Source organism: Schistocerca americana, chromosome 1 (assembly GCF_021461395.2).
Source record: "Schistocerca americana isolate TAMUIC-IGC-003095 chromosome 1, iqSchAmer2.1, whole genome shotgun sequence".
In the NCBI taxonomy this organism is placed as follows: Eukaryota; Metazoa; Arthropoda; class Insecta; order Orthoptera; family Acrididae; genus Schistocerca; species Schistocerca americana.
Window position 1 is genome coordinate 927,973,636 of NC_060119.1, and position 27,828 is coordinate 928,001,463.

General features: G+C 38.3%; 1 protein-coding gene across 1 annotated transcript in view; it reads left to right on the forward strand.

Moving 5' to 3' along the window:
- The window catches only part of LOC124595214 (actin cytoskeleton-regulatory complex protein PAN1-like), a 553,071-nt gene that overhangs the window by 515,539 nt on the left and 9,704 nt on the right, over positions 1-27,828 (forward strand). Inside the window, exons 5-9 of the mRNA XM_047133859.1 lie at positions 2,002-2,233; positions 15,429-15,751; positions 17,673-17,795; positions 20,209-20,691; positions 23,437-23,511. Of these exons, the coding sequence (XP_046989815.1) occupies positions 2,002-2,233; positions 15,429-15,751; positions 17,673-17,795; positions 20,209-20,691; positions 23,437-23,511 (1,236 nt within the window). The remainder of the gene's footprint in view (positions 1-2,001; positions 2,234-15,428; positions 15,752-17,672; positions 17,796-20,208; positions 20,692-23,436; positions 23,512-27,828) is intronic.

Genomic DNA, 27,828 nt, shown 5'->3' on the forward strand with positions numbered 1-27,828 from the left:
AACAATTGTTTGGTGTTTTCATTTATTTTCTCTATGATTTATATTGGTCCCCAATAGAAGAAAATGACTTTATTGAAAAGTTTATTTTTAAAAATCATGAGGCCTTAGTAATTGTGCTGATAGACATGTTTTTAAAATCTTGCTTTCAGTGAAATATCTTAAAAATTTTGCACTCGTGATCATGCAAGCGTGTGAAAATATTGAAGAATTTTGAAATTGTTTTGTGATTGCGTACAGGAGTCAGAACAGAATGGAGAACTGAGGATGAAATTTCATGTTAATTGTCTGCAAGGACTCATTGTTGCCACAGATTGTAAACAGAGACTTCTTTAAAAAAAAACAGGCTTTGAGAGACTTCTTAAAAAAACAGGCTTTGAGGTCAGGAAATTTGTAAAAAATGTGTTTCTTTGAATATGTTGTGATTCCAAAAGATAACTGTATTGGAGTATATAAAAGTGCATTCATAGGTCCCCACAGTGTTTCACAAAAATGGAGCACCTGCATCTGCCAGTTACTACTAAAGACAAAATTCCACAGGACATCGATGGAAAAAATATGTGACCTTCTAAAATTTCTGTGCGTTATTTATTTGATAAAGCTGCATATGAAGTCTTTGCCCTTCAGACACACATTACAAACTAAGGAAATGAAGCATTTTAATGCTGCTCCTAAAGGAATACTTCAGTATGACTTCAGGATGTATACACCCTGGGACTACTGGGAAATTTGAGAAAAACCTGGGAATTTATTCATCTGGGAGGATTCTGGGAAAAATATGGGATTTTTTTAGAATTCCAGGAATATTTCATTGGCTTGGTTTTCAGGTAATTTTTTTAAATTAGCAGTAAAACATTAACAAGAGAGTAACACTAGAACAAAATTTTAGTTGAAAAGAAAATGCACCATTTACAACAGCAAAACACACACAAGCATCTGCCGAGAGCAAATTATGTCAAAGGGTAAGTAATACTTTGTAACAACAAACTACTTCCGAGGCGTCTTTCTCGTGGGTCTCGTTTCAGTGAGTGTTACATCACAGCTCTTTACATTGCCAACAGATCTAGGGAAAATACTGTGAATGGTGATTTGAGAAACATTGCTTTCAAAGTAAATTTTCTTTTACACAAGATGAGTTATGTTATGCTCGGTGCAACCCCCCCCCCCCCCCCCCCCCCACCCCTCCCCTATCCACATATATACCCTGTACCTCCATAGAAAGAATTTTTGGGAGCACTTCAGTTTTTCATTTGGTCATCAGATGAAAGGTGGCACATGTGAGAAACTTGGAGGGTGAGCTCACAAGTGCATGTATCTGTGATTGTAGAAAGAGAAAGGTCCAAACTGAATTAGATATTCATGAAACGCATAGCAGTAAATTTTGCTGACTTCTTAAGAAAGTAAAAATATTGCTAGGGCTTCTGACAATGTTATCAAATTAGGTTTTAATTTCATGCAAGTTTGATCCTGCTGAGTATTCTTGTGCAGGAAACCTCAAGTCTTTTGCAGTGGATGATCTCTTGTGATTACGATTGGGTAATATATGGTGTTGAAATTAAGAAAACTAATTGTTCCATTTCACGTCAGCTGATTCAATCATTTGGAATATTACATGCATTTGACACCCATTCAATGTGAGTGAAGTAATACTTAACTGTTTCTGCTGCCTCCAAATATCATGAGAATAATTACTACTGATTTTTCAATAGTATTGTTTGCCACAGTCATCTGTATATTCAGATTTTGACATTTGCTATCATTAAGCAGCATATTGTTGCATGTAATGTTGGAAAATTTACATATAGGAGTTAGTTTTGGTCACTTTAGCAATACTTTAATATTTTGAGGGCACTTTTCTGTCTTTTACTTTCGAATTTAGGGGAAAAACACAGGATCCACCTTCCACAACTCTGTTTTCAAATGTTTAATTGCATATATGATTTTTATAGAACACTTGCTAATCAGATTGTTTCATTCTGAAGTTTACTTTTTTTCTCCCCAAAGGTGCTGATGATTGAAGCTGGAGTTAGTCCTGAGAACTGCGGTCCAGCGGCAGTGGATACTGACATGTCCAATCTGCCAGTGGACGAAAACATGATGCGCGGCACGTCTTCACCACCCAGTCGCTGCAGCTCTTCGGGTAGCCCACCAAGAACTGCTGGCAGGGGTAATAGTGGACGAGGTTCAAGACGAGCACAGAATCAACAGTCAGCAGCTACTGGCTCTGTTTCCAAAGGTGTGTTGAATAAAACATTTAGAAGGCTAGAAGATGGAGATATACAGGCTGTGAAGTTTCAGCTTGTAGCAATAATAGTGTCACATTATAGAGAGTAGGACTTTCATTCCTACATATGGCTTTCTTTAAAGTATAATCTGTTGTCTGGAAAGACATTTATACAGTTTACTTAAAGTATTCAAAAGTATTGGCTTTGTAACTAATAAGAATCATAGTTTCGACCAGTTATGTTTTCCTTCTCACTATCATATTAATTTTTGTCGGTAATAGAAATGGGTGTTTAGCCCATAATGGAAAACAAAATGAAACAGCTTTGGAGAGGAAGCAGATAAAATTTCCTGAAATCTAGTGAAAGTGGAAAGGAGATAAAGATGGGTTAGAAAATGTGAAGAGAGAAAATTATTAAATGAAGAATGATACAGGGTGTTTCAAAAATGACCGGTATATTTGAAACGGCAATAAAAACTAAACGAGCGGCGATAGAAATACACCGTTTGCTGCAATATGCTTGGGACAACAGTACATTTTCAGGCGGACAAACTTTCGAAATTACAGTAGTTACAATTTTCAACAACAGATGGCGCTGCAAGTGATGTGAAAGATATAGAAGACAACGCAGTCTGTGGGTGCGCCATTCTGTACGTCGTCTTTCTGCTGTAAGCTTGTGCTGTTCACAACGTGCAAGTCTGCTGTAGACAACATGGTTTATTCCTTAGAACAGAGGATTTTTCTGGTGTTGGAATTCCACCGCCTAGAACACAGTGTTGTTGCAACAAGACGAAGTTTTCAACGGAGGTTTAATGTAACCAAAGGACCGAAAAGCGACACAATAAAGGATCTGTTTGAAAACTTTCAACGGACTGGGAACGTGACGGATGAACGTGCTGGAAAGGTAGGGCGACCGCGTACGGCAACCACAGAGGGCAACGCGCAGCTAGTGCAGCAGGTGATCCAACAGCGGCCTCGGGTTTCCGTTCGCCGTGTTGCAGCTGCGGTCCAAATGACGCCAACGTCCACGTATTGTCTCATGCGCCAGAGTTTACACCTCTATCCATACAAAATTCAAACGCGGCAACCCCTCAGCGCCGCTACCATTGCTGCACGAGAGACATTCGCTAACGATATAGTGCACAGGATTGATGACGGCGATATGCATGTGGGCAGCATTTGGTTTACTGATGAAGCTTATTTTTACCTGGACGGCTTCGTCAATAAACAGGACTGGCGCATATGGGGAACCGAAAAGCCCCATGTTGCAGTCCCATCGTCCCTGCATCCTCAAAAAGTACTGGTCTGGGCCGCCATTTCTTCCAAAGGAATCATTGGCCCATTTTTCAGGTCCGAAACGATTACTGCATCACGCTATCTGGACATTCTTCTTGAATTTGTGGCGGTACAAACTGCCTTAGACGACACTGCGAACACCTCGTGGTTTATGCAAGATGGTGCCCGGCCACATCGCACAGCCGACGTCTTTAATTTCCTGAATGAATATTTTGATGATCGTGTGATTGCTTTGGGCTATCCGAAACATACAGGAGGCGGCGTGGATTGGCCTCCCTATTCGCCAGACATGAACCCCTGTGACTTCTTTCTGTGGGGACACTTGAAAGACCAGGTGTACCGCCAGAATCCAGAAACAATTGAACAGCTGAAGCAGTACATCTCATCTGCATGTGAAGCCATTCCGCCAGACACGTTGTCAAAGGTTTCGGGTAATTTCATTCAGAGACTACGCCATATTATTGCTACGCATGGTGGATATGTGGAAAATATTGTACTATAGAGTTTCCCAGACCGCAGCGCCATCTGTTGTTGAAAATTGTAACTACTGTAATTTCGAAAGTTTGTCTGCCTGAAAATGTACTGTTGTCCCAAGCATATTGCAACAAACGGTGTATTTCTATCGCTGCTCATTTAGTTTTTATTGCCCTTTCAAATATACCGGTCATTTTTGAAACACCCTGTAACATAATAATGATAAATAGGGAAAAGGGAACCAAGAGAGATTGTATAGCAGTATAGGTTGAGGTTGAAAGCTAATGTGCTTTAGCATCCATCTGAAATGTGCTCACTATTGTAATGTTGTTATAATCTTCTGAATTTTGAAATGTGTGTTTTCACACATTGAAAGTAACAACTTAAAAACTTGAAACAATTGAGTCAGAAATACTGCATCCATCCTTCACCCATCTGAAGTTGTTCATTTCTTTGTATGTGGCCATAAAGATTAACTTTGCGTTTATGCACTGTACTGTAATTTTGTCTATTGTAGGTTATATGCTTATTGTTAAATTTTTGTGTAGATTCCATTTTCATTAGTAATGTGGGCCCAGTATATTGTGCAAGATTTTTTAATTCTTCATTCTGATTAATCAAGAAACGTTTTGCAGAGTGAATGAGACACTTAGATGCACTGGTTTGAAGACACTGTTGTACTGATGAATACTGGTATTTATCTGAAAGCCCGTTTTTAAATACTTCACATGGTTTGTAAATCGATTTCCATTTTTCTGCCTCTCCTTTTTGGCTTCAGTCCATTTGCCCAGATGCTAACACATTTTCTTGTCCTGTGTCTGACATTTGACTTGGTTATATTGGTCACCATCTTTGGCTTGCTTTCTTTTTCTTCTCCTCCTCTTTCTTTTATCAAATCTATCTGTGAAATCCTGTTTGTGTGGGAACTTTCAGCACATTAATTGTTCTCTTACTATTTCAAAATCTTGTAACATTATAGCTGTGTTTTCATAGCACAAGATGCTGGAGTTAATGTGTGCTTGCTTTTTTGATTTAAATCACTGGGAATGTCCACAGTGGTTTAAGCTGGTACTGAAGTCATAGTTTCTTTACATGTACATGGTTTTTGTATATATTATTTTTCCCAATGTGTAGTGAAGTAAGATTGGTGAAGGTCCATCCTGCTGTCAGAGCCCTGTTTTGATTCCAATCAGTTTAGAGTAACATTTTCAAAATTTTATTTTGGACAGGGTGTTAGTCAAAGTTACCCTCACAAATTGTTACTGTTAATTGTTGTCCCCATTTCTGTATGCATGTTATGTAACACATGACACTTGATGGAACTGTGTATCTTTTTAAAATATACATAATTCAGTCCTCTGGCTTTTTTTCTACCACATATTTATTATGGTGTTATATAAAAATCTATTGCTTTTTCACAAGTAAGCTTCCATAATCCTGGTAAAGAGAGATAGACCTGAACATTTTGGTCAGTCAGTCCATATACCATTTTTGATTCTGACATTTACTTGCAGACTTTGCCCTTGAGATATAACAAGATAATCTATTTGGAGAACTCCTGTTATTGAGTTTGGTGATTGCCATGTTCTTTGACTTGTGGCCAGATGATTAAAGTGCTTGAGTGTTAGAAAGTTATGATTATCACATAACTCAAAGAGCTATTGCACATGTCCATTGGAGCTTAATTCTGTATCTGTTCTTCTCTTCCAATACAACTATTATATTACAATCAAACAGTTGAATCTTCGCATGATGTTTTAAGGTCAGAATTTGTGTTTTTTTCCAGGTCCTTCTGATTTTCATCATTTGTTGGAGTGTAGGCATTAATTAATGTGTGTTTAGTTTTATGCAGTGTGTGGTTGGTAAACAGTTTGTCATTCATGGCTGTGTAGTGTGAAACTGACTCCTTTTGGGCTTTGCTCTTCAAAAGCAATATACATTTGATACTAAAATTTTACATTGGAAACAAAGTAACACATGACAGGTAAAACAAAGCAGATGTAAACAGCACTGGAAAAAAAGGGCATTCTTGGCAAAGAGAAGTCTGTTGGTCTACAACATTGGCCTTAATCTGAAGAAGTAGTCTCTGAGACTGTTAATAACTCAAATGCAAAATATTAACATGCCACAATAGTATTTATTAGTTTGTCATGAACTGGCGTTTGGCTTGTTAGGCCTTCATCACGTAACTTAATGCTGAATAGGTATTCCACACTATTTAAGTGAGAGTTTATAGCTGTACAAAAGAACGCTTTGCAACAGTATGTGGCATTCTATACATATTAGAGATACAAAACACAACATGGTGTAATACCTAGAGAGACACTGAACAAATAAATCTTATATTACAATATATTCAAATATTAAAACTATGTTGTGTATAATACAGAAATGTTGTGCAAGTGAGTACTGGCAAGGACAATCTGGTGAATGTGTTGAACAGACTGAATAAAGAAAGTGGAAGAAAGATATATGTGGAAAGTGGGTATGGAACAGTTATAACAAGCTTATTAGCTAATGGTGGGAGGAATAACAACAGGCTGCTACTTTAATAAAGGTGTGTAATGGACCTGTGTATGTTCATTAAGAACCAGATCAGGATGTATTAATAGCCAGAATTCCAAGTAATGCTACTTTTCTCCCTTTATTTCCTTTATGCAGAACATCACATTTCACACCATAAGAATTACTTTCTTTCAGAGCATGTTCAACAAATGTGGAATCTTTCTTTCTCTGTCTCCAACTCATTTCATCAGGGTTGCCACAGGTTTGGGAAATAAGGGAAATCGTGGAATATCAGGGAATTTCACACACATCAGGGAAATTTGGAAAAAAAACCCTGGGAAAATCTCATTTTTGTCTCAGTAGATGAAATGGTTTGTTTACTGAGGTGTCTTGCATAGTTGGTGGCTGGGTGCAGTCGAGTATGTGTGCCACTTCCCTACTCCCTCATTACTACTGCTTTTCTCCCCTTCCTAGCACTCCCCTCAGCTTGCAGTCAGTGCTGTCACCACTTCTTGTCACTAGCCTAGCAGCTGCCGATGGGAGGCATGAGGAACGGCTTGTTTGGATCTGATTCTCGGAGACTGTAGATGCAGTGGCCTTGGACAGTGGTCATGTGTGCACGAATTGTGTCTTAAGTGAATGTGTGTGCACTCTCTTTTTCTGACAAAAGCTATAGCCGAAAATTTAGTGGAGAGAGAATGATTGTCTTTCCTACATGCCTGTCTGCTCAGCAATCACCTTTATGGTGAGTTGCTACCTATCCTCATTATTATTGATTCTCAGAGTATTTGAACAGGTTATCTGTTGCATGGATTGATCCCCATGGTATCATTTTATTGACATTATGTCTGTGGCTCGTGAGTAGCTGGCCACACAAGGGATTTCTGCAACAGACTAAAACAACAGACTGTTTCTGCAGGTATCTGTAATGGATTGGGCCTGCCGATCTGAAGCCATTCGGTTCCCATTAAGGAACAGATCATACCTGTCGGATCTAGTCTCACTGACCTGCCACAGGCCAGGCCAGGCCAGGCCAGGTCTGTCTGTGTGTGGTGCAATGCAGCAGATTTTCGTAGTAATTCTGTGGATCCAGGACTGCAGTGCTCCTCAGCAGGCCAGAGGCTTTGAGTGATGATAGAAAGAAGGATCCTTTATTGTATGATTATATGATAGTGGAACAAACACTGGTAGCAGTTACTTCTATAAAATATCTGGGACTATGCGAACGGAATGTTTTGAAGTGGAATGATCATATAAAATTAATTGTTGGTAAGGCGGGTACCAGGTTGAGATTCATTGGGAGAGTCCTTAGAAAATGTAGTCCATCAACAAAGGAGGTGGCTTACAAAACAGTCGTTCGACCTATACTTGAGTATTGCTCAACAGTGTGGGATCCATACCAGGTCGGGTTGACAGAGGAGGTAGAGAAGATCCAAAAAAGAGCGGCGCGTTTCGTCACAGGGTTATTTGGTAAGCGTGATAGCGTTACGGAGATGTTTAGCAAACTCAAGTGGCAGACTCTGCAAGAGAGGTGCTCTGCATCGCGGTGTAGCTTGCTGTCGAGGTTTCAAGAGGGTGCGTTTCTGGATGAGGTATCGAATATATTGCTTCCTCCTACTTATACCTCCCGAGGAGATCACGAATGTAAAATTAGAGAGATTCGAACGCACGCGGAGGCTTTCCGACAGTCGTTCTTCCCGCGAACCATACGCGACTGGAACAGGAAAGGGAGGTAATGACAGTGGCATGAAAAGTGCCCTCCGCCACACACTGTTGGGTGGCTTGCGGAGTATAAATGTAGATGTAGATGATTGATTTCAAGAATTGCAACTGTCCCACCATACATGTGTTGTACAGTGTGGCATTTTATAGACATGTTATTTGTTCTAGTACATTTGGCACTTCAAAAGCACTTAATATGTTAGAAAGTATGGATGACAAGAAGAAGAAAATTGAGTCAGTCACTGGCAGTTTGTACATTGTGTGCCCATACATTTCTCGAAAGGAAAATCAAGCAATACCTGTAAAATAATAGATATAATACAGTGGGTAATAACTGACAATAAAGAACATAGTAGACCAGCATTTTATTGGTGGTCAGCTACAGTGTTGGTTTATACAGTTATTCCCTGCCTCATACACTTCTTCCAAAAGGCTTACTTTTTCTGAGGTTATTTCTGAAATTAGTGAAAGTATTTTAAATCTGTCTTGCAACTCCAAGGAAATATGTATTTTTGTCACCAAATGTGTTTTGTATTATTGAAATAAAATAACATCAGTGGTCTTAATGAAACACATATACCATTTGGCTTGCTTTCTCCATCTAAAAACTGTTCATATCAAAAGATGTTGATGTTTGTACTAAAGATTTTTGCTCACATCAGGGAATACCATCTGCTTGTAAGTTTTTTAGATATTTCCTCATTTGCACTATTGTTTCTTTTACCGTAACTGCAAAAACAGATCGTCAGTGAACGTCGTAACTTACCATTGAGATGTCAAAACTTGTCAGAAAGAAAATCCTAAAACTTGAGTGGAAACCAGGGAAATATCAGTGAATTTCACATGGGGAAACTTGTGGCAACCCTGTTCATGCTCAGTCAGTCTAATAGTTATAGCCCTACCTGATTGACCTTCATACAATTTGCCACACAGATTGCAGGAAATTCTATGAATTCCACTCTGTTCTAAAGGGGAAATCTTATCTTTACTTTTGAACAGAAGGTTGGTAACAGTTGCAATGACCATTATCCCTGCCCTCAGATTACCAAGCAGTCCAGTATTGGGCCACTGTCACATCTGGGTGCCTCACAAATCTGAATATTGCATGATTTGACCAGCTGGCCAATGGGGACCCACAGTTTGGCCTCTTTCAAACTCTACCAGGTGTTGATGACACTAGTCACACAAGTGTTACTAAACACCTGATACTGTTCATGCTTCTTATATATCCTATGAGATCGGGTATAGCCCTAATGCACTTGGATGGCTGTTAAACCTGTTGCAGGGAATTGCAGCTCTAACAGTTTTCACACCTGCCGATGGCATATGTGTGTATAAAGTTATATTGACCATGTCTTCTGGACGCTTCACACTTTTTTTTTTTCAGGCAGTGTAGGTGAACTGACAAGGAATTCACCAATTCTCTTCAGAATCGGCAGGGAAAGGAACATATGCAAAGAACAAACCAGAAGTAATGATAGGTCATGTGTTAAGACACCAGGGAATAATTTTGATGATGCTAGAGGGAGCTGTAGAGTAAAAACTGTACTAAAAGACAGAGATTGGAATATGTCCAACATATAATTGGGTGCAAATGCTACTTTGGGATGAAGAAGTTGGCACACTGCACTGAACCACTCGGAAGACCAATTTTTTGGGAGATGAGGGAGGGGAGAATCATTGCATTTAAAGTGAGTACAGTACACAGCAGTGCTAGTACTAGAGCCTTGTTTTCTTGAAGAGCTTCATTTATTTCATCTTACTGCCTTGTACTAACGAGTTAAAAGTTTTTAAGAAGCTTTTGAGATTCTTTAGGAATTCAAAATGCTTGGACTTTCATGAAATTCCTCAATATGTGCCGCTTGTGGTAATAATTTGTTTTAATTATGCCATACTGCTTGTAAAGCTAGATTTTTGGTTTGTAGTAATTGCTCACCCTTGATACAACCAGGATCATTAGAATTGGAAATAAATAAATAAATAAATAAATAAATAAATATTTCTGGAGTCTCTTGACTTGCCAACCCACCTTCTATGTCAGGGCTTGGAACTGTTAACAGTGCTACTGGGTTACTGAGTTAACCCATAAATACTGCACATATGTAAAAATCTTAATTTTTAGAATATCCTTGATCTTACTCACTCCTAGAAATTTTAGTGGTATTGATGTTCCTTGATGTTTAATTAATTGATTGGCCATTTATATTTTCATGTCTTTAATTTATCATGTTGTTATCATCATTTTGTTGAGTCTGTGGAAAAGTTGGTATGGCAGATAATTTTCTCATAAATAAGCAGAGTTAATAACTGATAACATTTATTCACTTTTGCGTGAGAAGCAGTAGGAAAGAGAACATACAGTGTAACTATGTCAAATGAAGCAATGGTTCTATTTTATAATCAGTGAACTTCGCACATTTGTGCCAAAGTTGGTCTGTGATGCTGCTGCCACATCAGCCCCTCTGGGTTTGAAAACGATTGCCCGGTATATTGAGGAACTTAAACTTGAACTTGACTTGTCCGCCAGTTCTCATAGAGATGGCTGACACAATTATGGGCTGCGCTTGCTCTGTGGGTGTCACTTTGGTGTCCTCTACTGGTGCAGGGTTTAGTGAGATTGCCTGCAGAAGTGTTAGCCTCCATGTTGAAGTGTGATGTCATAGGCTAAGTAAGGCAAGGACACTCGTAGACATACGTGGTTTGAGCCACTCTATTGAAACTGTCTCCTGTTCGCTGTTCTTAATTCTGAAATTGTGGCTTCCTCTGGAGACTGCCCTGTAGGGTCTATAGTACTGGAAAATGAGTAGGGGGTACAGTGCACCATCCCTGAGCCACATGTGGGTTGTCTTCTGTGCATCTTCATGCACAAACACCATCCAGTCTCCATGTCTGACAGGATTGATAGGCTGAATATTCTTCACTCTAGCTTTGAGTTGTTGCACAAACTGTGTACATAGCTCAGGAGCAACCAGCTATGGGGAAGCTGGAGTGATTAAGTCTTCTGGAACTCACAGCTGCTAGTCTTAGACTAATTGTGCAGGAGAGTGTGGTATTTCCTCCTTCCCTGTCATTCTCAATCCTAGCATGATCGGAGGCAGTAATTTGGACCACAATGAGGGGCCACACATTAGGGCATTTTTGAGCATGTGGTGGTTGCCTCTCACATTCTGTGATTCTGTTTAGTGTAATGCCAAACCTGCAGAACCATGAGTGCACTAATGCTATCTTGACTTTCTTGGCAGATATGTCGTGGGTTTGGATGACTTACAGCCACCTGGTAAAATGACGAGTGATCGTGAGTAAATACAGTTGTCCTGAACAATATGGAAGCGGGCCTATTATGGCCACATGTATATGTGAAAATCTTACTGATTCTTATGGAAAGTGAGTGATCAGTGCAAACACATGCCTACTGATCTTATTACACTGATATATCTGGTATGTGCAATAAGATTTCACTCTGGGCCATACAGATTTGTCAGATAGAATCTTGGCTGTGACTGGGATTGCTGGTTTGGCTAGGTTGCACAGGTTGTTGAAAGCCTCACAGCGATATTGTTCTGGTATGTAGGGCCACTGCCTCCCCTTTGCTACATTGCGCAGAGTTCTGTCCTGCACACTCCAAACTGACAAATATCTGAGCCACAATGCTGTTTGCTGCTCCTATATGACAGTGTAAGAGTATGCCCACTTAATTTGGTGATTAAACCGGCACAGTTCTGGGATAGGAAATATGTGACAAGATTGTTTTCTCCTGTTGTGGGACCCATATCAGCTGTAAACTGTGCGATATACTTGATCTGAGTGGACTCTCTTGCTGAAAGATGGTGGTGGCTTGTGGTCCATAAAAATTATGAAGTATCACTCCTTGACAGAGTGCTGGAAATATTTCCCAGTTAAGTGAGTAGCAAGCAATTCTTGATCAATAGCAGTCCACTTTTGCTACTGATGTTTTAAGTTATTACAAAAGAACGTGAGTGGCTGCCACTTGCCATTCACCTTTTGTTAAAGAGCTGTGCTCACTACAGTTTGGCATTGCTTATTACAGATGTTTCCTTAGGTCATGGAAAGCTGCTACAGCCTCTGGACTCTAGAGTATATTATGATTTCTTGTAGTATTTTGAATAATGTCGTGGGGTGGTTTTGGGTGGCAAGTAGGTCAAGCGGGTGATGTCAATAATAATTCTACACTCCGAGGAATCTGCAGAGCCCCTTGTCAGTTGTTGGAAGGGGCATCTATTATACTGCTTAAATTTGCTTGGGTGGTGGTGACAGGTTCTACTGTGAGACGAAGTAGCCTTGGAATTTAACCTCGTGCTTTGCCAATTCATACTTATTTTTATTAATAATTATGTCATACTCTTGTAGGCAGTGAAAAGCTGCTGCAGGTGTTGGACATGCTGCTCTACTGAAGTGGAGAATACTAAAATTGGGGAGGCATTCTGACAAAAAGCTTGCTAATTGCTGGAGCCCCCTGATGTTAAGGTGAGGCTGTGTAACGCAATGCAGCAGTGTGATTATATGGCAAATGTGCCACACCACAGGTGCTGTGGCATTTTACTCATTCATTTTACTTTCGGTTTTGTTCAGTACGCAGTTGGACAAATCAAATAAAGTGGCATGATAGATGTATTATGCATTAGGATTAAATAAATGTTAATTAAGATGAAAAATATCTTGCTCATTTTATCAAGAAGCAGATGTTAATGAAGAACGTTTCAGATTTCTATAGTCATTTACTGGATGGAAATATAATCCACAGCTGCTTCCTCCTTGTGGGACATTTCTTCATTGTTCGCATCTTGATTCAGATACTGAATCCTTATAAATGTTCTCATTCTTTCATAAAGAGTAAAAACTGTGTCATGAGTCTCAGGTTACTTTTGTTTCAAAATAGAGCACTGAGAATTTTTGACTGTATTTTGTTTGCATACTCTGTTTCCATGAAAAGCAGCAAATTCTTCTTCAGACTGCAAGACTTTTAGTCCATGCTGGCATTGGAGAGTAAAAATCACCACAAGATGTAGTTGATATCCACTCTGCATTACTCTCTCCTACTTCACTTTTTGTTGCTGAACAACCTAGTGATTTATCAGTGTTTTGGCACTTAAATGTAATACAGCATGCAATGTATTTCTCTGCATCAAACAGCAGAGGGAGAAAGCACACACACACACACACACACACACACACACACACACACACACACACACACACAAACGTTAACGAAAAGGATCTCTTCCCATTTCCTAAATGTTGTCAGTCCTTTTCCTACATCCCTCTTCCTTCCACTTTATAACGACTCTGTTGGAATTCATCCAGGCTCGCTTTATGAGGCTGCAGTCTCTTCTTACTTTTCCAACAAACTTTCTGTACAGTTATTCAAATGAAATAATTCCTCCTGGGATACTATGATGACTTCTATGATTGTATTGTGTGTGGTGAAAGAGTACGTGGAGACTGTTTGCGCAGCAATCGACGAGATGGAGTAACTGTGGTGGAATAAGGGGAACCAGCTTGCATTTGCTGAGGTAGATGGAAATCGCCTTAAAAACCATCCACAGGCTAGCCGGCACACTGGACCTTGACATGAATCTGCTGGCCAGATTCGTGCCGAGGACTGGCATGCCTTCCCGCTTGGGAAGCAGCGCGTCAGACCAGGTGGGCTAGCCTTAATGATACTTTCAAGCAAACCACTAGCTGTAATTGTGTCAAAATCATAATATAGTGGTTGTTTCCACTGTTTTCATAACCCATGGATCAGGCAGACTTGAAGATTGGACTGTATGTGTGTGTTTTTTTGCCTATTTTTGACGAAGGCCTTTACTGGCCGAAAGCTTTATTTCTGACAGTGTTTTTGTTGTGCCTGTCTGCGACTCAGCATTTCCACTATATGGTGAGTAGTAACTTTCTTTTTCACAACATTTGTTTCATCAACTGTCAAAACTGCTTCTCTCTCTTGGGTAGTACAAGTATTTGACTTAGCCTTTAATAAACACAAGACATCTTCGAGAATATATGGTTTGCATGTAAATTCCTTTGTCCATTTCTGAAGTATTGCCCTGCCCAGCAAAGGCATTTTTCACTTTCGAGAATAAGCATATGTTTTTGCACTAAAAGTCTCTTAATGTCGGTGCATGCGTTATGTCCTCTGAATTCCACTTTACCCTTGTGGTGGATTTTTGTATGTGTGGAAATTTCACCTACATTGTTTGTGACAGTGTCTACCTTTTTGCTGAGATTTACAATGGTAAGTCTGTTTGTACCACAATGAAGCTGCAGATGTTGGCTGGAAGTATACTTGTCACCCAGATTATCATCTGCGAAAATTGTTTGTAATTGCAACTCTGGTGACACTAACACTGTATGAGAGCTGCCCTTTGTGCAGCATAACTTTACTGTGACAAAGTTTCTTTTATTTCTTCTGTCACTTCTAAGACCATATGTAAAACCACTATATTAAATTTATCAATGTTATTGGATGCCCTATACTTTTGAAATATACAGTCAGCTTGTTAGAACCAGAGCTATGGTTGGATTGGGCAGTGTGTGGGAAGCTTAACATTTCTGGGTACAGCATATATATTCACATCTTGTGAGTTTTCATCTTTTGTTTCTTTTGTTGCCAGCGAATTGATAGTTGTAAGTGGTCACCCAGTGTTGAGAAGTGAGTTCTGCTCCGGCTTGATCCCAGTTTCCAGTGTTTATCTCTGTCATCCATTGCGTGTGATAGTATATGTTTGCAATTATTTTTTTTTTTTTTTTTTTTTTTTTTTTTTTTGGGGGGGGGGGGGGGGGTCACCAATATAGAAAACATGTTGTGTCAGATTAACTTCCTCACAGATAAATTAATTAATAAATGATAAATTTATTCACTCCTGCATGAAAACAATAGGCAAGAGAATAAACAACAATGTAACCATGCCAGCTGAAGCAACGATTTGATTTTATACTCTCATTCTTGTGGAGACATTCCGTGATGCCACCACAAGCACTTTCTTTGTAATCCCCTTTGCACTCTTTGTTTATCTTGCCCAAGAATTGTACCACATACATTTCTGTAAGAGATCATTCAAGGCATAGTACATGAGACTTCCTGTCTGCTTTGATAAATTTAATACAACACTAACTCTTCACTAGAAAGAATATCAGTAAGATTCATTTTACGGAAGAGATTTATTATGTAATCTTTCTCTCTTTTGTGTTGCAGGAAATCCATTAATGATGGTACCAGTTGTTTCATCAAGCCCAGTAAATGGGCAAAGTCCCCGTGAACGTAGAAATGCAACAAGCAGTAGTCGGCCACTGCTTCCAAAGCCAACAGGTTGCAATTCATCACCTCCACATGGCCAACAACAACAACAGCAGCAGCAGAACACTGTTATCGGAGAAGGCCGTAAGGGACCAATTCTGGATGTACGTTCAATTATTGCAGACTATCGCTCAAAGAATCCAGGTGATGTACCACGCCGAGGCAGACGCCTCCGTGGTGCAACATCACCAACACGTATGCAGGAAGCTGCTGGAATGCAGGTTGGTAGCTTCTGAATCAGCTTGATTATAACAAAACATTAAGGTAACATCATGGCTAAAGTAGGCCACACTGATGGTGTAAAGGCTTTTGAAAACTACAGGTACAGGCTCAGTGTTTGTAAGAAATTTTTTTCGCAGCATCCACTGGTGTGTGTGCTTGGCATGAGTGAAAAAATAAGTTCTGATGGTGTAGAAATGTCTTGTAACGTTACCAAAATATGACAAATACCCTGCTTCGCCTCTAGTCATGGCAAGGAAATTTTGTATTAGTTACCACTAATTCTGCGTTCCTCAATACTTGTTTCATAATGTCCAAATAAATTTTTCAAGCTCTTATAGAAAGGAGTTCTTTGTTTAATTACTCTTTTTTTCTGTCATACTATTTTACTCTACTTTTCACATTTATTTTATGGCTGTTTAGCTGAAATTTAGTGGAACTGGTGATTTTTTTTTTTTTTTTTTCAGCTCTGTCAGTACTGACTAAATGAGAAATAATTGTTTTTGTAACTTCACCTTCAAAGTATCTCTCAAGCATGAAGATTAATGCATGAGAATATTTCACTCATTATGTTTAGTATTTTTGAATAAAAAATAATTTTGTTGTGCAGGCATTTCATAATTTCTCTGACTTGGATTTATGAATGAAAAATCAAAGGCGTAGAGCACCAAAATTTTCGTGTTGATATGTTTGGTAGAATTTTGCTTCTATATAACTTACTTGAAGTGAATATGCATGTTGTAGAGGGGAGCTGATCCAGTGACTTTATGTAACTTTGTTTAATTTGAGGTAGTTCATAACAGTTCCTGCTTTGGGACAGTGTGCTTCAGTTACTTAGAATTTGGTAACATAGTCAGTGGTTTCTTGGTTGTGGCTTTACAGATCAGTGTGCTTTGTTCCCAACAGTCCTTTTCAATCTTAACATTCAAGACAAAAATCTGTATTCAGTCTGTGATGGTTGCTGACTGGATTTGTCCAGGATTTAAAGGAACTTATGTTGGCTATATTATTTGAAAAGTATTGCATGAAAAAAGTGTCAGCTGATAGGTAGTAGAAATGGAGCTCCATTGTGTATCGGAATCACTTGTATAACGGTTTTGCCTTGCGAAACAATTAAATTTTGTGTTGAACATTTGAGATTTAACCCTTTAACTGCTCTGGACGTGTTAACGTGCGTGCCTTTGTAACTGTCCCTGTGTGCTCTGAATGTGTTTACGCGCGCCACCTGTGTCTACACGTAGACACGTTCAGAGTACCAGGTAGAAGGACTGGTGGCACACGTAAACACGTTCAGAGCACACAGGGACAGGTACAAAGGCACGCGTGTTAACACGTCCAAGGCAGTTAAAGGGTTAATTGATTTCATTGCTTCCATAACAGTTCTATGACATCCATGGTCCATTTTTGTTTTAATATTCACAATACATATTACAGTATTTTATTAGGACCGACAAAGAATAGCTTAAAGCATTGTCTCTTTGTTCGCAATATGTAAATCACACTAATTACTTTTCCTACAGATGGCTGATAAGAATGATGATTTAGGAATGTTGTGGCACTCAGATTATCTGTTTAAGATGGGTCACGAATTAAGAATCCAGGGTTGATCATTTCTTTCTCATCCTCTGTGTTCACAGTTAATTTCCTGTGGCATTAACAATTTGTTCTAATGGATTGGGTTATTCGAAACAGTTGATGTTTTTACATTTCTGATAGGCTAGCCATAGTTTGATTCCACATGAGTAAAATCATTTGTAAATATTTCATATTTTCCCCTTCTTATTTTCCTTTCCTTTATAATTTCAATTTTATCAACTAATTAAAAGATTCCACCATGATTCAGTGTGTCACATAATATCCAATAAATTAACCATAGTTTAAAGCTAACATTAGCCATTAAAAAGAAATGGAACACATTTGCAGCTGCAGTCAACTCGTGTGAGTGGTTCAGGTGGTGTTCTTAGCATGGCCTCTATTGCTTTGGGTTCCGGTTCTCAAATGCGGCCAGGGCCTGCCGAAGTTGGAGATATTGCCTTCCCTCCTCAGGTATGCTTGGAGCTAATTAAATAAAACCAGCTATCAGCTTTTTCTTATGTACTTAATTTTAATATAGGAAATAAGGACAAAGATTACTTAACAGTACTCCCATACCAGCACATTTTTTTTTTTTAAATGGGAAAATAATTTCATGAGTGTAATACAAAATTGTGTGTTCGTTAATTGTATATGGCAGACAGACCACATTTACTCCATAAGAGTCTGGCAGTATTGCAATGTAATGTCTGCTGCAAGAACATTTGGGCTAGAGACCAGTAAAGTGTTACTACATTGCAGGTAATAGATGCATTTGATTCTCTTGATTGTTACGAAGTTTAAAAGTGAACAAGTCATTGAGTGAATAAATGTAAGAGTGTTTGAGGGAAAATGCTTGTCAAAGAATCGTGGGGCCAACAGAAAATTACTTATTGAATGTGCATGGGAATTCTGTTCTTTCACTTACATAATCCAGTGATGTTATTGAACCTTTCAGTGGTCATCATAGAACTTAATATACTTCCTCAGTCTTTCAGAGTTGTTGGGTTTGGCATGTGGATTATGCTGTAGAGTTGGTGGTGGTAGCAGTAGCATAAATTTACTAGTTTTTTGAGTGAAGTTACTTTTACTAATAATTTGGCTATCATTGTAGAAGGTGGTGTTGGTCCCTGCATTTTTAATACACAGTTTTTAATTGCATACTAAATACAGGGAAAAGCCTGTTTTTGAAGGAAAGAATCAGAATTGTGAAAGTCTTTTAGTTGTAATGACTAGTTATCAGATTTTTTAAACTTCAGACGGGCATATCATGGTTGTGTGTCTTTTATATGTAGAATGTTATGATATGTCCAGCTAAGAAGATGATATGCCATACAATTTTTTATCCTTTACCATACCTGTTTTATAACTGGTGCTTCAATTTTGCAGATATATTTTTTATGTTTATCACATAGTATTGGTTATTTTTATTTTCAGTTTATATACAGCAGATCAACCTTGATTTGCAGTGACGGCTGACAAATGTGTTTCACATCATTTAATTTAATTTCTGAATTACACACACGCAAATCAAATTATACCTTGTGTGTGTGTCACGTGATGTTACCCATTTTAAGCGTGTGACGAGCATTAGTGTAGTTCTCAACATGAAACAAGATTAAAAAATCCATGCTTTCTCTTAGATCCTAAGTGGATAAGAACAAATTTGTCACCAAATTTACATTTGGTAATCAAAATAAGTGATAAATACAAGTAATAAGATATTTTACATTGCTCCATGATTTTGTTTCTGGGAGAGAGGTGACAGTCAAGAGATGAGACTTGGAAGCAGCAGACACAAATGGTGGTTATAGGTGATAGGCTACTAAATACATGAAAACAATGTTCAACATTCCTCTGATGATTATCAGCATTGATTTTTGAATCATAATGTGTAATTAAAATATTACATAATTTAAAGTGAAGATACTGGTACAGGGTTGCGATAAAACTACTAAGTTGTTTCTTTTGTAAAGGTGAGTATAAAAATAATCAGATGAACTTGAATTAAGAACAATTGCAAGTGGATATGCAGGGACTTTGTACTACAGACCAGATAAAGTAATATTTGTAGTGGACAGATCGTCAGGAAGAAATGTATGTCTTTGAAAAGGCCCACAATCCAAAGAGGGGTCAAGAAACATGTGATTTGTTTAGAAACAATAAAGTAATACTTTCTCCTGAGTTACTTAGATCTTAGGTACTTGAAATCAAATATTGCAATTATCTGTCAACAGATTTTGAGCATTCTGTTTCACGATTTGCTGTAGTTACAGTAAGAAACTCATTTTGTTGTTGGAATTTTTATGTAAGGAAAGGAAGGAAAAAGAAAAATATGATTATAGACCTTGATGAGGTGCAGATTTCTGGTAGCTATTTTCATACCTCTCCAGCCATACAAATTCTGCTCCATTTTGATGTCACAGTTCACAGTAAAATTGGTAGGAATGAGGGCAGTTAAAATGTTCTTGATGTATTTAGTTCACCTGATTAAATCTCCGGTAGAAACATGTCCTCTTGAGGGACTATCAGATTCTACTCTGAGAAGACAAGAACTTCTCAGTTCCACTGAAATAGCTTTTCATCAAAAATTGCACTCCCTGAAAGAAGTGCAAAGAGGGCCAGAGTTCAAAATACCGTCATCTATCTCTCTAGGGATTAGAGATTTTTCTTTAAATTTTTTTCAGGGGCATGAGATCTTGTTTTGATCTAAGACATTTTGTCTTGACACAGTAGAATAAGATTCTTAAAGTTAGGAAACAGATTCTCTAGTTTCTGATTGATGATTTAAGCTTGAAGGAATAAGTCCTCAGAAATTTACTTAAAAGCACAGTACATTTCCTAGCACTGCTGCACCTTAATGTAATTAGCTGTGCACCATCCACAGGAGGTATCGAGGCCCTCAAGTGCCGACTCCGGTCGCAGTGACCAGCCGGGCATCAGCTTCAAGGACGTGCTGATGCAGTTTGCCCGGCTGAGCCAAGAGCATTCTGAAAGTGTGGGGGCAGCAGCACGTGGGGGAGCGGGTAGTAGTGCAGGTGCTCCCTTCCCTGAAGTGACACTGCATCCAGTGGCTCCCAGTGCACCGCCACCATCAGCTTCCCCACCTCCTGCTGCCCCCGCACCCGCTCAGGCACCTCCGTCTCCCGGCCGAGGACAGTCGCGCCAGGCAGCGTCCCTGCTGCACGGCATCCTCAGCGGACAGGCACGCGCCTCGTCCTCTACGGGAACACCCACCGCCTTCTCGCCCACACTGGCGCGTCTTCTGACAGCTCCTGAGAGACATCCAGGGCCTCGTCTGCCTTCCACTGCCCCTGTCACTGCTGGAGCAAGTTCTGTCTCCATTGCAGACTTGCTTTCCACCAACAAGGTGCTTGGAAAATTGTTTCTTACTGTCTGTCCTTACGTCCAAAAGCAGTGTTGGTTGTGAACGCTACTGACTGAAACAAAAACGAGCAGATGGCATTTGGTTCAGACGTATGTGGACCAAATTGTAGTAAAGTGGTTTGACAGGATCAGTGATATTCTTTATTGCTGTTCTCTCAGTTTGGTACCCTCAAGTGTGGAGTTGTGTGATGATATCCATAGGATTCCATATTGTCACTCAAGTCACACATCATTTGATTTGATAAATGTGTATGAATGAGAAATGCCCACTGTAAAAAGAAAAAAAAGTAACAAAAAACCTACGTCAATGTTATACTTCTGTGTGTTCAGCCGATTTGGAAACTACTCTGCTGGGTATCCAGAAGTATGCCATTAATTAACCACGCTAAGAAAACCTGAGAGATAGAAAGAAAACAGCTACAGATTGGGCTGAAATAATGGGACTATTTTCTTCTCCATAAAAAAAAAAAAAATAAAATAAAAAAAAAAAGTGTTTGAAATTTTTGGGAGACAGAGATTGAAGTGAACTATCCTGAGTTTTTTTGCAAATGAAATGACATTAGGGTAAGAAACATACTTTGTTTAATTGATATAGTATTAGTTGCTATGGTGTTCAAACATCATCTTGCTGCCATACATTGTGTAATGACAACATTGTTTCCTTTCGACTTTCTTCTTTTTATTTATTTTTTAAGAAAAATTACAATAATTCTTGTAATTGGTTTGCAAGGCTAAGTAGCCGGTTTCAACATAGGTATGTGGGCATCATTAATCTTCACAGCGCATGTTGTTAGGTTGTTAGTAGGGAAACTTACTACCTACCATACATTCTGAAATGAACCAATAAGAAATGATGTGTGAACGTGGCAACAATTTTTGTACAAGTAATGACAAGTCAAGCCATTGAAAATTAAAAACAAGTACATGAGTGATAGCAATGATGAGGCTGATTTTATTGATTCAGCTGATTGTTATCAGAGCATTAACATCGTCTCACACCAAATGCCATGTAGCTAGTGTCTGAGCATACTATTGGATGTTAATGTATATTTATAGCTTTTAACAGTTCTTTTTCTTTGCACTAACACAATTTTCAAATAAACTGAACACACACAACTTGTTATAACAAAAATATTGCTAAAGTAAATGCCATACACCATTGTTAAGGTTAAAAAGCAGTTATTAAACTAATGAGAAATTAATATAAAATGAAAGTGAAGTTTCAACACATACTTCTTTTTTCAATCTGAGAAAAGTTGAAGTAAATGTTACAGTACCATTCTATCAGAAATGTAGATTTACCATAGTTGTTGAATAACATGCTTAGTTGGCAAGTGAACATATCTGTATTCATTAGAAGATTAGTGAATACATTCATTCATTCATTCATTCATTCATGATGTGTGAATTCAGAGTGGAATGATAATTTGAAGTTAAATTAAATAAAGACCTGCAGCAGTAAAAAAAGTGGCACTTCTCTGCAACAAGTAATCAAGATAGTGAAACTTCCTGGCAGATTAAAACTGTGTGCCCGACCGAGACTCGAACTCGGGACCTTTGCCTTTCGTGGGCAAGTGCTCTACCAGTTTCAGCATAGGTAGAGCACTTGCCCGCGAAAGGCAAAGGTCCCGAGTTCGAGTCTCGGTCGGGCACACAGTTTTAATCTGCCAGGAAGTTTCATATCAGCGCACACTGCGCTGCAGAGTGAAAATCTCATTCTGGGAATCAAGATAGTAGTCTGCTGTAGTAAGATTTTGATTTTGAGTTCAGATTTTATTTTAAAAAATGTAGTATAAAATAATGTAGTGGAAATAGGAAATTTTGCTCCCCACTTTCCACAAAAAGTTGTGTATAGTTCGATCATCAACTGAACAGCACACACGTGAATGAAGTTGTGTATGCTGAGTAAATAAGTATCAGTATTACTGAAAATGCTTATTTCATGCAACGTGTGTTAGCGAGCTTTTATTTGTGAGAATAAGGTGATCAGTTTATGGCATCCAATACACTAAAGTCAGTACTGTGTGGCATTCCATGGAAAAATCTTTTCTGTTCAATATTTTCAGATTTCTCTAAAAACTCTATATGGAGAGCTTAGCTATCATATATATGAATAACAGTTTAAAAAAGAACAAAGCCTCACATATCAGAGTAATCAATGATATTCTTCTTATAAGCGCTTCTAATATGTTTATTGTCCATACGGAAGAGGTACTTTTTGAAAACAATTGCTGTCCTTTTCAGCTTCAGGATAACCTGTATTGTGAATAGTTATTTCTGATGAAAATATAAAAAATGGTGTGTATGAACATTTGCATTTGAGAAGATGCATTGTATGTATGGTTCCGTCCCTTTTTTTTCTTTTCATCTTCTAACCCTGTCTAGCTGTATGCAGCTTGTAGTGTGGAAAATTGCTGTAATTGTAGACAAAGTTGGTAAGCTATTGGAATGCAGATAATGGAAATCTTGTAGTTGCTCTCAATTTTTTAATAATCTTTCACTACTGTATGTTATGCAAATGGTAGTATCCCATCCTATTTTCATTTAGAACCATAAGATATATTATTGACACTTAAATTCTTCTGCATGCCTGTTACATGCTGCACGCTACTTGTATGAAGTAACATGACACATAGAATTCATAACATTTAATTTGTCATTGATTACCTTTAATATCATTTAGAAATGAATTTCATTGACAGCTATAGCAAACAATTTGCATTTACAGACACGCAACGAGATTACTATAACCCCTGTCTCTGCCAACTCGGCATCCAAAGCTAAAGAAGAAGTTGTTGTCTATGTAAGTATTTACTTTTTCTTTCCCTTTTTAAGAAAAATCTGCTTGTCTTTCTGTATCATAAAGAGAAACTGCATGTGCAGCCTGACAATGATTACCAATATGTGATACCAAGCTAGTAACTACAGTTTATATACTATCAAAACTCATAGTATCAGATCTACTGTGTTCCATGCAGTAGAAACTGGACAATTTTGGCAGTTTTCAGATAACTGCTAACTATTTTTTTAAAAATTAGGTAACTTTTTTATTGGAAAAATTTGCAGAGAATGCTAAATATGAGGAAGAGTGGGTGACAGAGCAAAAGTAGTAAACCATGAGCTGTTTGATACAAAATTTCTACAAGTCTTGAAGTATTTTGTAACAGTCTTCCCACAGATTCAAATCATTTCTTCGTGTGGTAGGTCTTGAATTGAGGATATATACACATAGACTGGAATTATCGACAATATGCAAGCGGGGGAGTAACTGTGTAAACTGTAGATAAACTATTTTGTACAGGCTAAAATTACTACTTGGTACAGGGCATTGGATTAATGTTGCAGGAATTCACAATTAATAACTTTCTTGTAACACATATAAAAGAGTTTCAGGAAGCATGGCTGGCTTCAGGGTAAGTGGTACTGAAGAAAGGTTCAGACTAGTGCTGTTATGCTATTTATATTGTGTGTGATGCACATGCCAACTTCTCAACGTATCAGTTGTTTTTGGCATCTTGAGGAATAAATAGCCATGCTTTCAAACATAAAAGACTATTATTTACACCATTTGATAATGGCTGGAAGGTTTCCAGTCAAAACATTGTAAGAGGGAGCCTGGATAGACATGAAAAATGATGACAATAATTCAGTTATTTTCCAATAAAAATGCCCATTTATCTTTGAGTCTTTCTTAATAATAGCACTTGAAAAGCAAAACAGTTTTATTCATCAAGTATTCTTCTTAAACGATCTATAAACTTCAACTAATATTACAGGAAGCTACTGTCGATGTCCAGGGCTGCCAAAAATGTGTGGGAACCCTAGTATTATAACTAGAGCATATCTTCACTCCATAAGAGGATTTTTGTTGCTATGAAACTTCGTGACACTAAAACTGTGTGTTGGATGGGGTTTTGAATGCTGAACTTTGAACATCGTGGACACAGCTCTTACTATCTTAGTTATTGAAGACCCACTCATAACCTACCCTCTTAGCTTGTAGCCCATACTTTCAACAGAATTGATGAGTTTTGGATGACATATAACCTGTAAATTTTATGAGCCTGGTGTTTATGTTCAGTCACATGTTTTATTCATTCAGTGTTCTATATGGACCAACGCAAGCCTCTCAGTAGTGATAAATCTACTACTCTCATTGTCAGCAGTTTACTGTGGCAGTGCGCAGTATCTTCTTGCAGAACATGGTGTGAAACATAACAGCAACAGAATCTGGACTCCTGTTAATACTGTATTCAAAAGATGTCAGAGGTTCACACGTACATGCCTGGCTCTTGCTGTTTACTGAATTTAACTCATTATTTCATAGTTTACTACTTTTTGTCCCTGTAAGGCACCCAAACAGATCTTTGATTTCACTGTACTGACTGGTGGTGTAACAGACACTGAAAAATGTCCTCACGCCAGCACTGTTCTGCATATTGGTAGCATAAATGTAACAGTAATTAATTACAGACTAGTAAACGGGCTTGTCACAAAGCACAGTTTAACCAAATCCTGAAAGGAGTCTGAATGAAAAGGCTCCAGCTATTAAACTTGGCACAATCCCAAGACCTGTTACTGACTTGACAACTTTCCCCTCATACAGATTCTCAACATAAAGTTGTGTTGGTTACAGTTTTACTTATGTGAAGGACTTCGTGAAGTGCTTCGAAACTGTGCCAAAAAATGCCATTCAGGCAACAGAGAAACGTACTTGTTAAAGTTACAGATATAGTGTTGAGTAAAAGTACTGAAATAACTGTTCATACTCCACTGCTAAACTTCATCTCACCCTTATGCATTTTTGTAGAATTTCTATGAGATCATTGTGAAAAATGAATCATTCATTTATAGTTTTCATTTTGGAGAACAGACTACATGATGATGATGATGATGATGATGATGATGATGATGATGATGATCTCAGTGGACAAAATATTAACCACCCTCTTAAAAATTAAAAAGGCTTACTAACCAGTGCTGCAGTTGACAAAGAACTGTCCTGATGGTGACTGAAAAGATTCGTTAGTAGTGTTTAATAAACGTGTGTTTATTAGCAGCTCATGATGTTACTTAGAAATGACTTTAAACTTTCATTAGACTGAAATTATCCTTTATTCATTAGGTGGCAGTCTTCTCACTTTCATCATCCAGGCAATTATGTGAGTTGTGATGGAAGAGCATCAACTACCCAGCTCAGTGAACAACAACAACTTGAACGTGGCTGGTTTACAAAATTTTAAAAGTACAGCTTAATCCTAGCTTCCACAAGTTTTCCAAGATAAAGATGTAAAAGGAGGGACAGGAAATGGCTAATGACCAACTTCTGTCTGGTTGCTGCTGTACTCCACTAACAGCTTGTTAGGAAATGGTTGATCAAAGGTTGTTAATCCAAAGTTAATAATTACCATTTCTTATGGCTTTCATTTCTCCTCATCTAAGATGTTTGCACATACCTGATCCAGAATAGGAACTCCATGGGAAGTCAAGCACAGAATCAGCACAGGGGTCTGATTCTATAACAAATGAATAGTTAAAACATCTGCAACAAAACTGATGGTCCTATTGCACAAGAATGTTTAATAGCTACTTCCTGAACACCTACTTCTTGATTGTATGAAGAACGTGAAAAATCATGAAATTCCAGAATTGAGCAGAGATCCAAGTAATCATTGCCTCATGATCCTACCTTCCATATCATTTAAAGTATGAGATAGAGAATTGTTGCCAAGGATTTGACCACCATTAATAGATAACAATGTCATATGAACAGAAGAATTTGCATTTAAAGAAACATTATCAGTTGAATTACAACTTTTATGACTTAGTGCAATCGTATCGTGTGTTATGTATTCACTATGTGGCCACACCATCTTTCTTGATGTAGCAAGAGCATTTGACAAAGTATGGCAGGATAAAGTCAATGTCAAACTGCATGCCTTGACGGACTATCCAAACTGTTACACCAAACCACTGGACAGCTACCTGCCAGACAGAAGATTCTTTGTGCAAATTGTCAGAAACCAGTCATAAACCATATACCGCCTATAAGGAATGGTTCATCATTATCTTCCATTCTATTCTCTATCTAAACAATGTTCCATTATTGCCCCACACCTGACTAGCACAGTTTGCCGATGATACCATTTTACTCACATCTAATGTGTGCCTTGATAAAACTTTAAAACATCTACAGGAGGAAGTTGACATCACAGAACCATGGTTAGCAGAAAACAAAATCAAAGTAAATGCCACCAAAACAAAAGCCAACCTCTTCATACTACCAAGACCTATACTGTACACCAAACTGACATTACTCAATCATGAAATTGAATGGGCTCAAAACAAAAAAAATATTGTGGAGTGACTATAGATGGGAAACACTCTTAAAAAGACTATATGCTAGAGAAGAAAGAGATTGACAAAACCATCTACATGCTCTACCCATTACTGGACGTAACAGGATGCCAGTACAGTTGTACACACAGTATGCAAAATAACTTACTCTTCGTCTAGCAGCAGTATACCATAGGTCAGTGGAGAAGGGAAGCATTCCTAGTGATCGGAAAAAAGTCCAGGTCGTTTCAGTTTTCAAGAAGGGTCATTGAAAAGCGGCACAAAAATGTAGGCCTTTATCTCTGGCATAGGTCTGTTATAGAATTTGGAACATGGTTCATGCCAGTGTATTATGACATTTCTGAGACTGAAAATCTCGTCTGTAGCAATCAAAATGGATTCCAAAAACAAGCCTGTGAAACCCGCTCACTCTTTTCATCCAAGAGACTCAGAAAGCAGTGGTTACTTGTGCCCAGGTTGGTGCCACATTTCTTGACTTCTGAAAGATGTTCAAAACGGTTCTGCATTGCCACTTAATGAACAAAATAAGTGTGTACAGAATATCAGTCCACCTGTGCGATTGGGTTGAAGAGTTTCTAGCAAACAGAATGCAGCATGTCATCCTCAACATAGAGGAAATATCAACCCAAGGGAGCGTTCTAGTACCATTACTTTTCACAATATATATGAATGACCCCAAGTTTAATGTTTCATGAGACTTTTTGTGTGTAATGCTGTTGTATACAGAAAAGTCGCAACTCTACAATATTGTTGTGGAATGCAG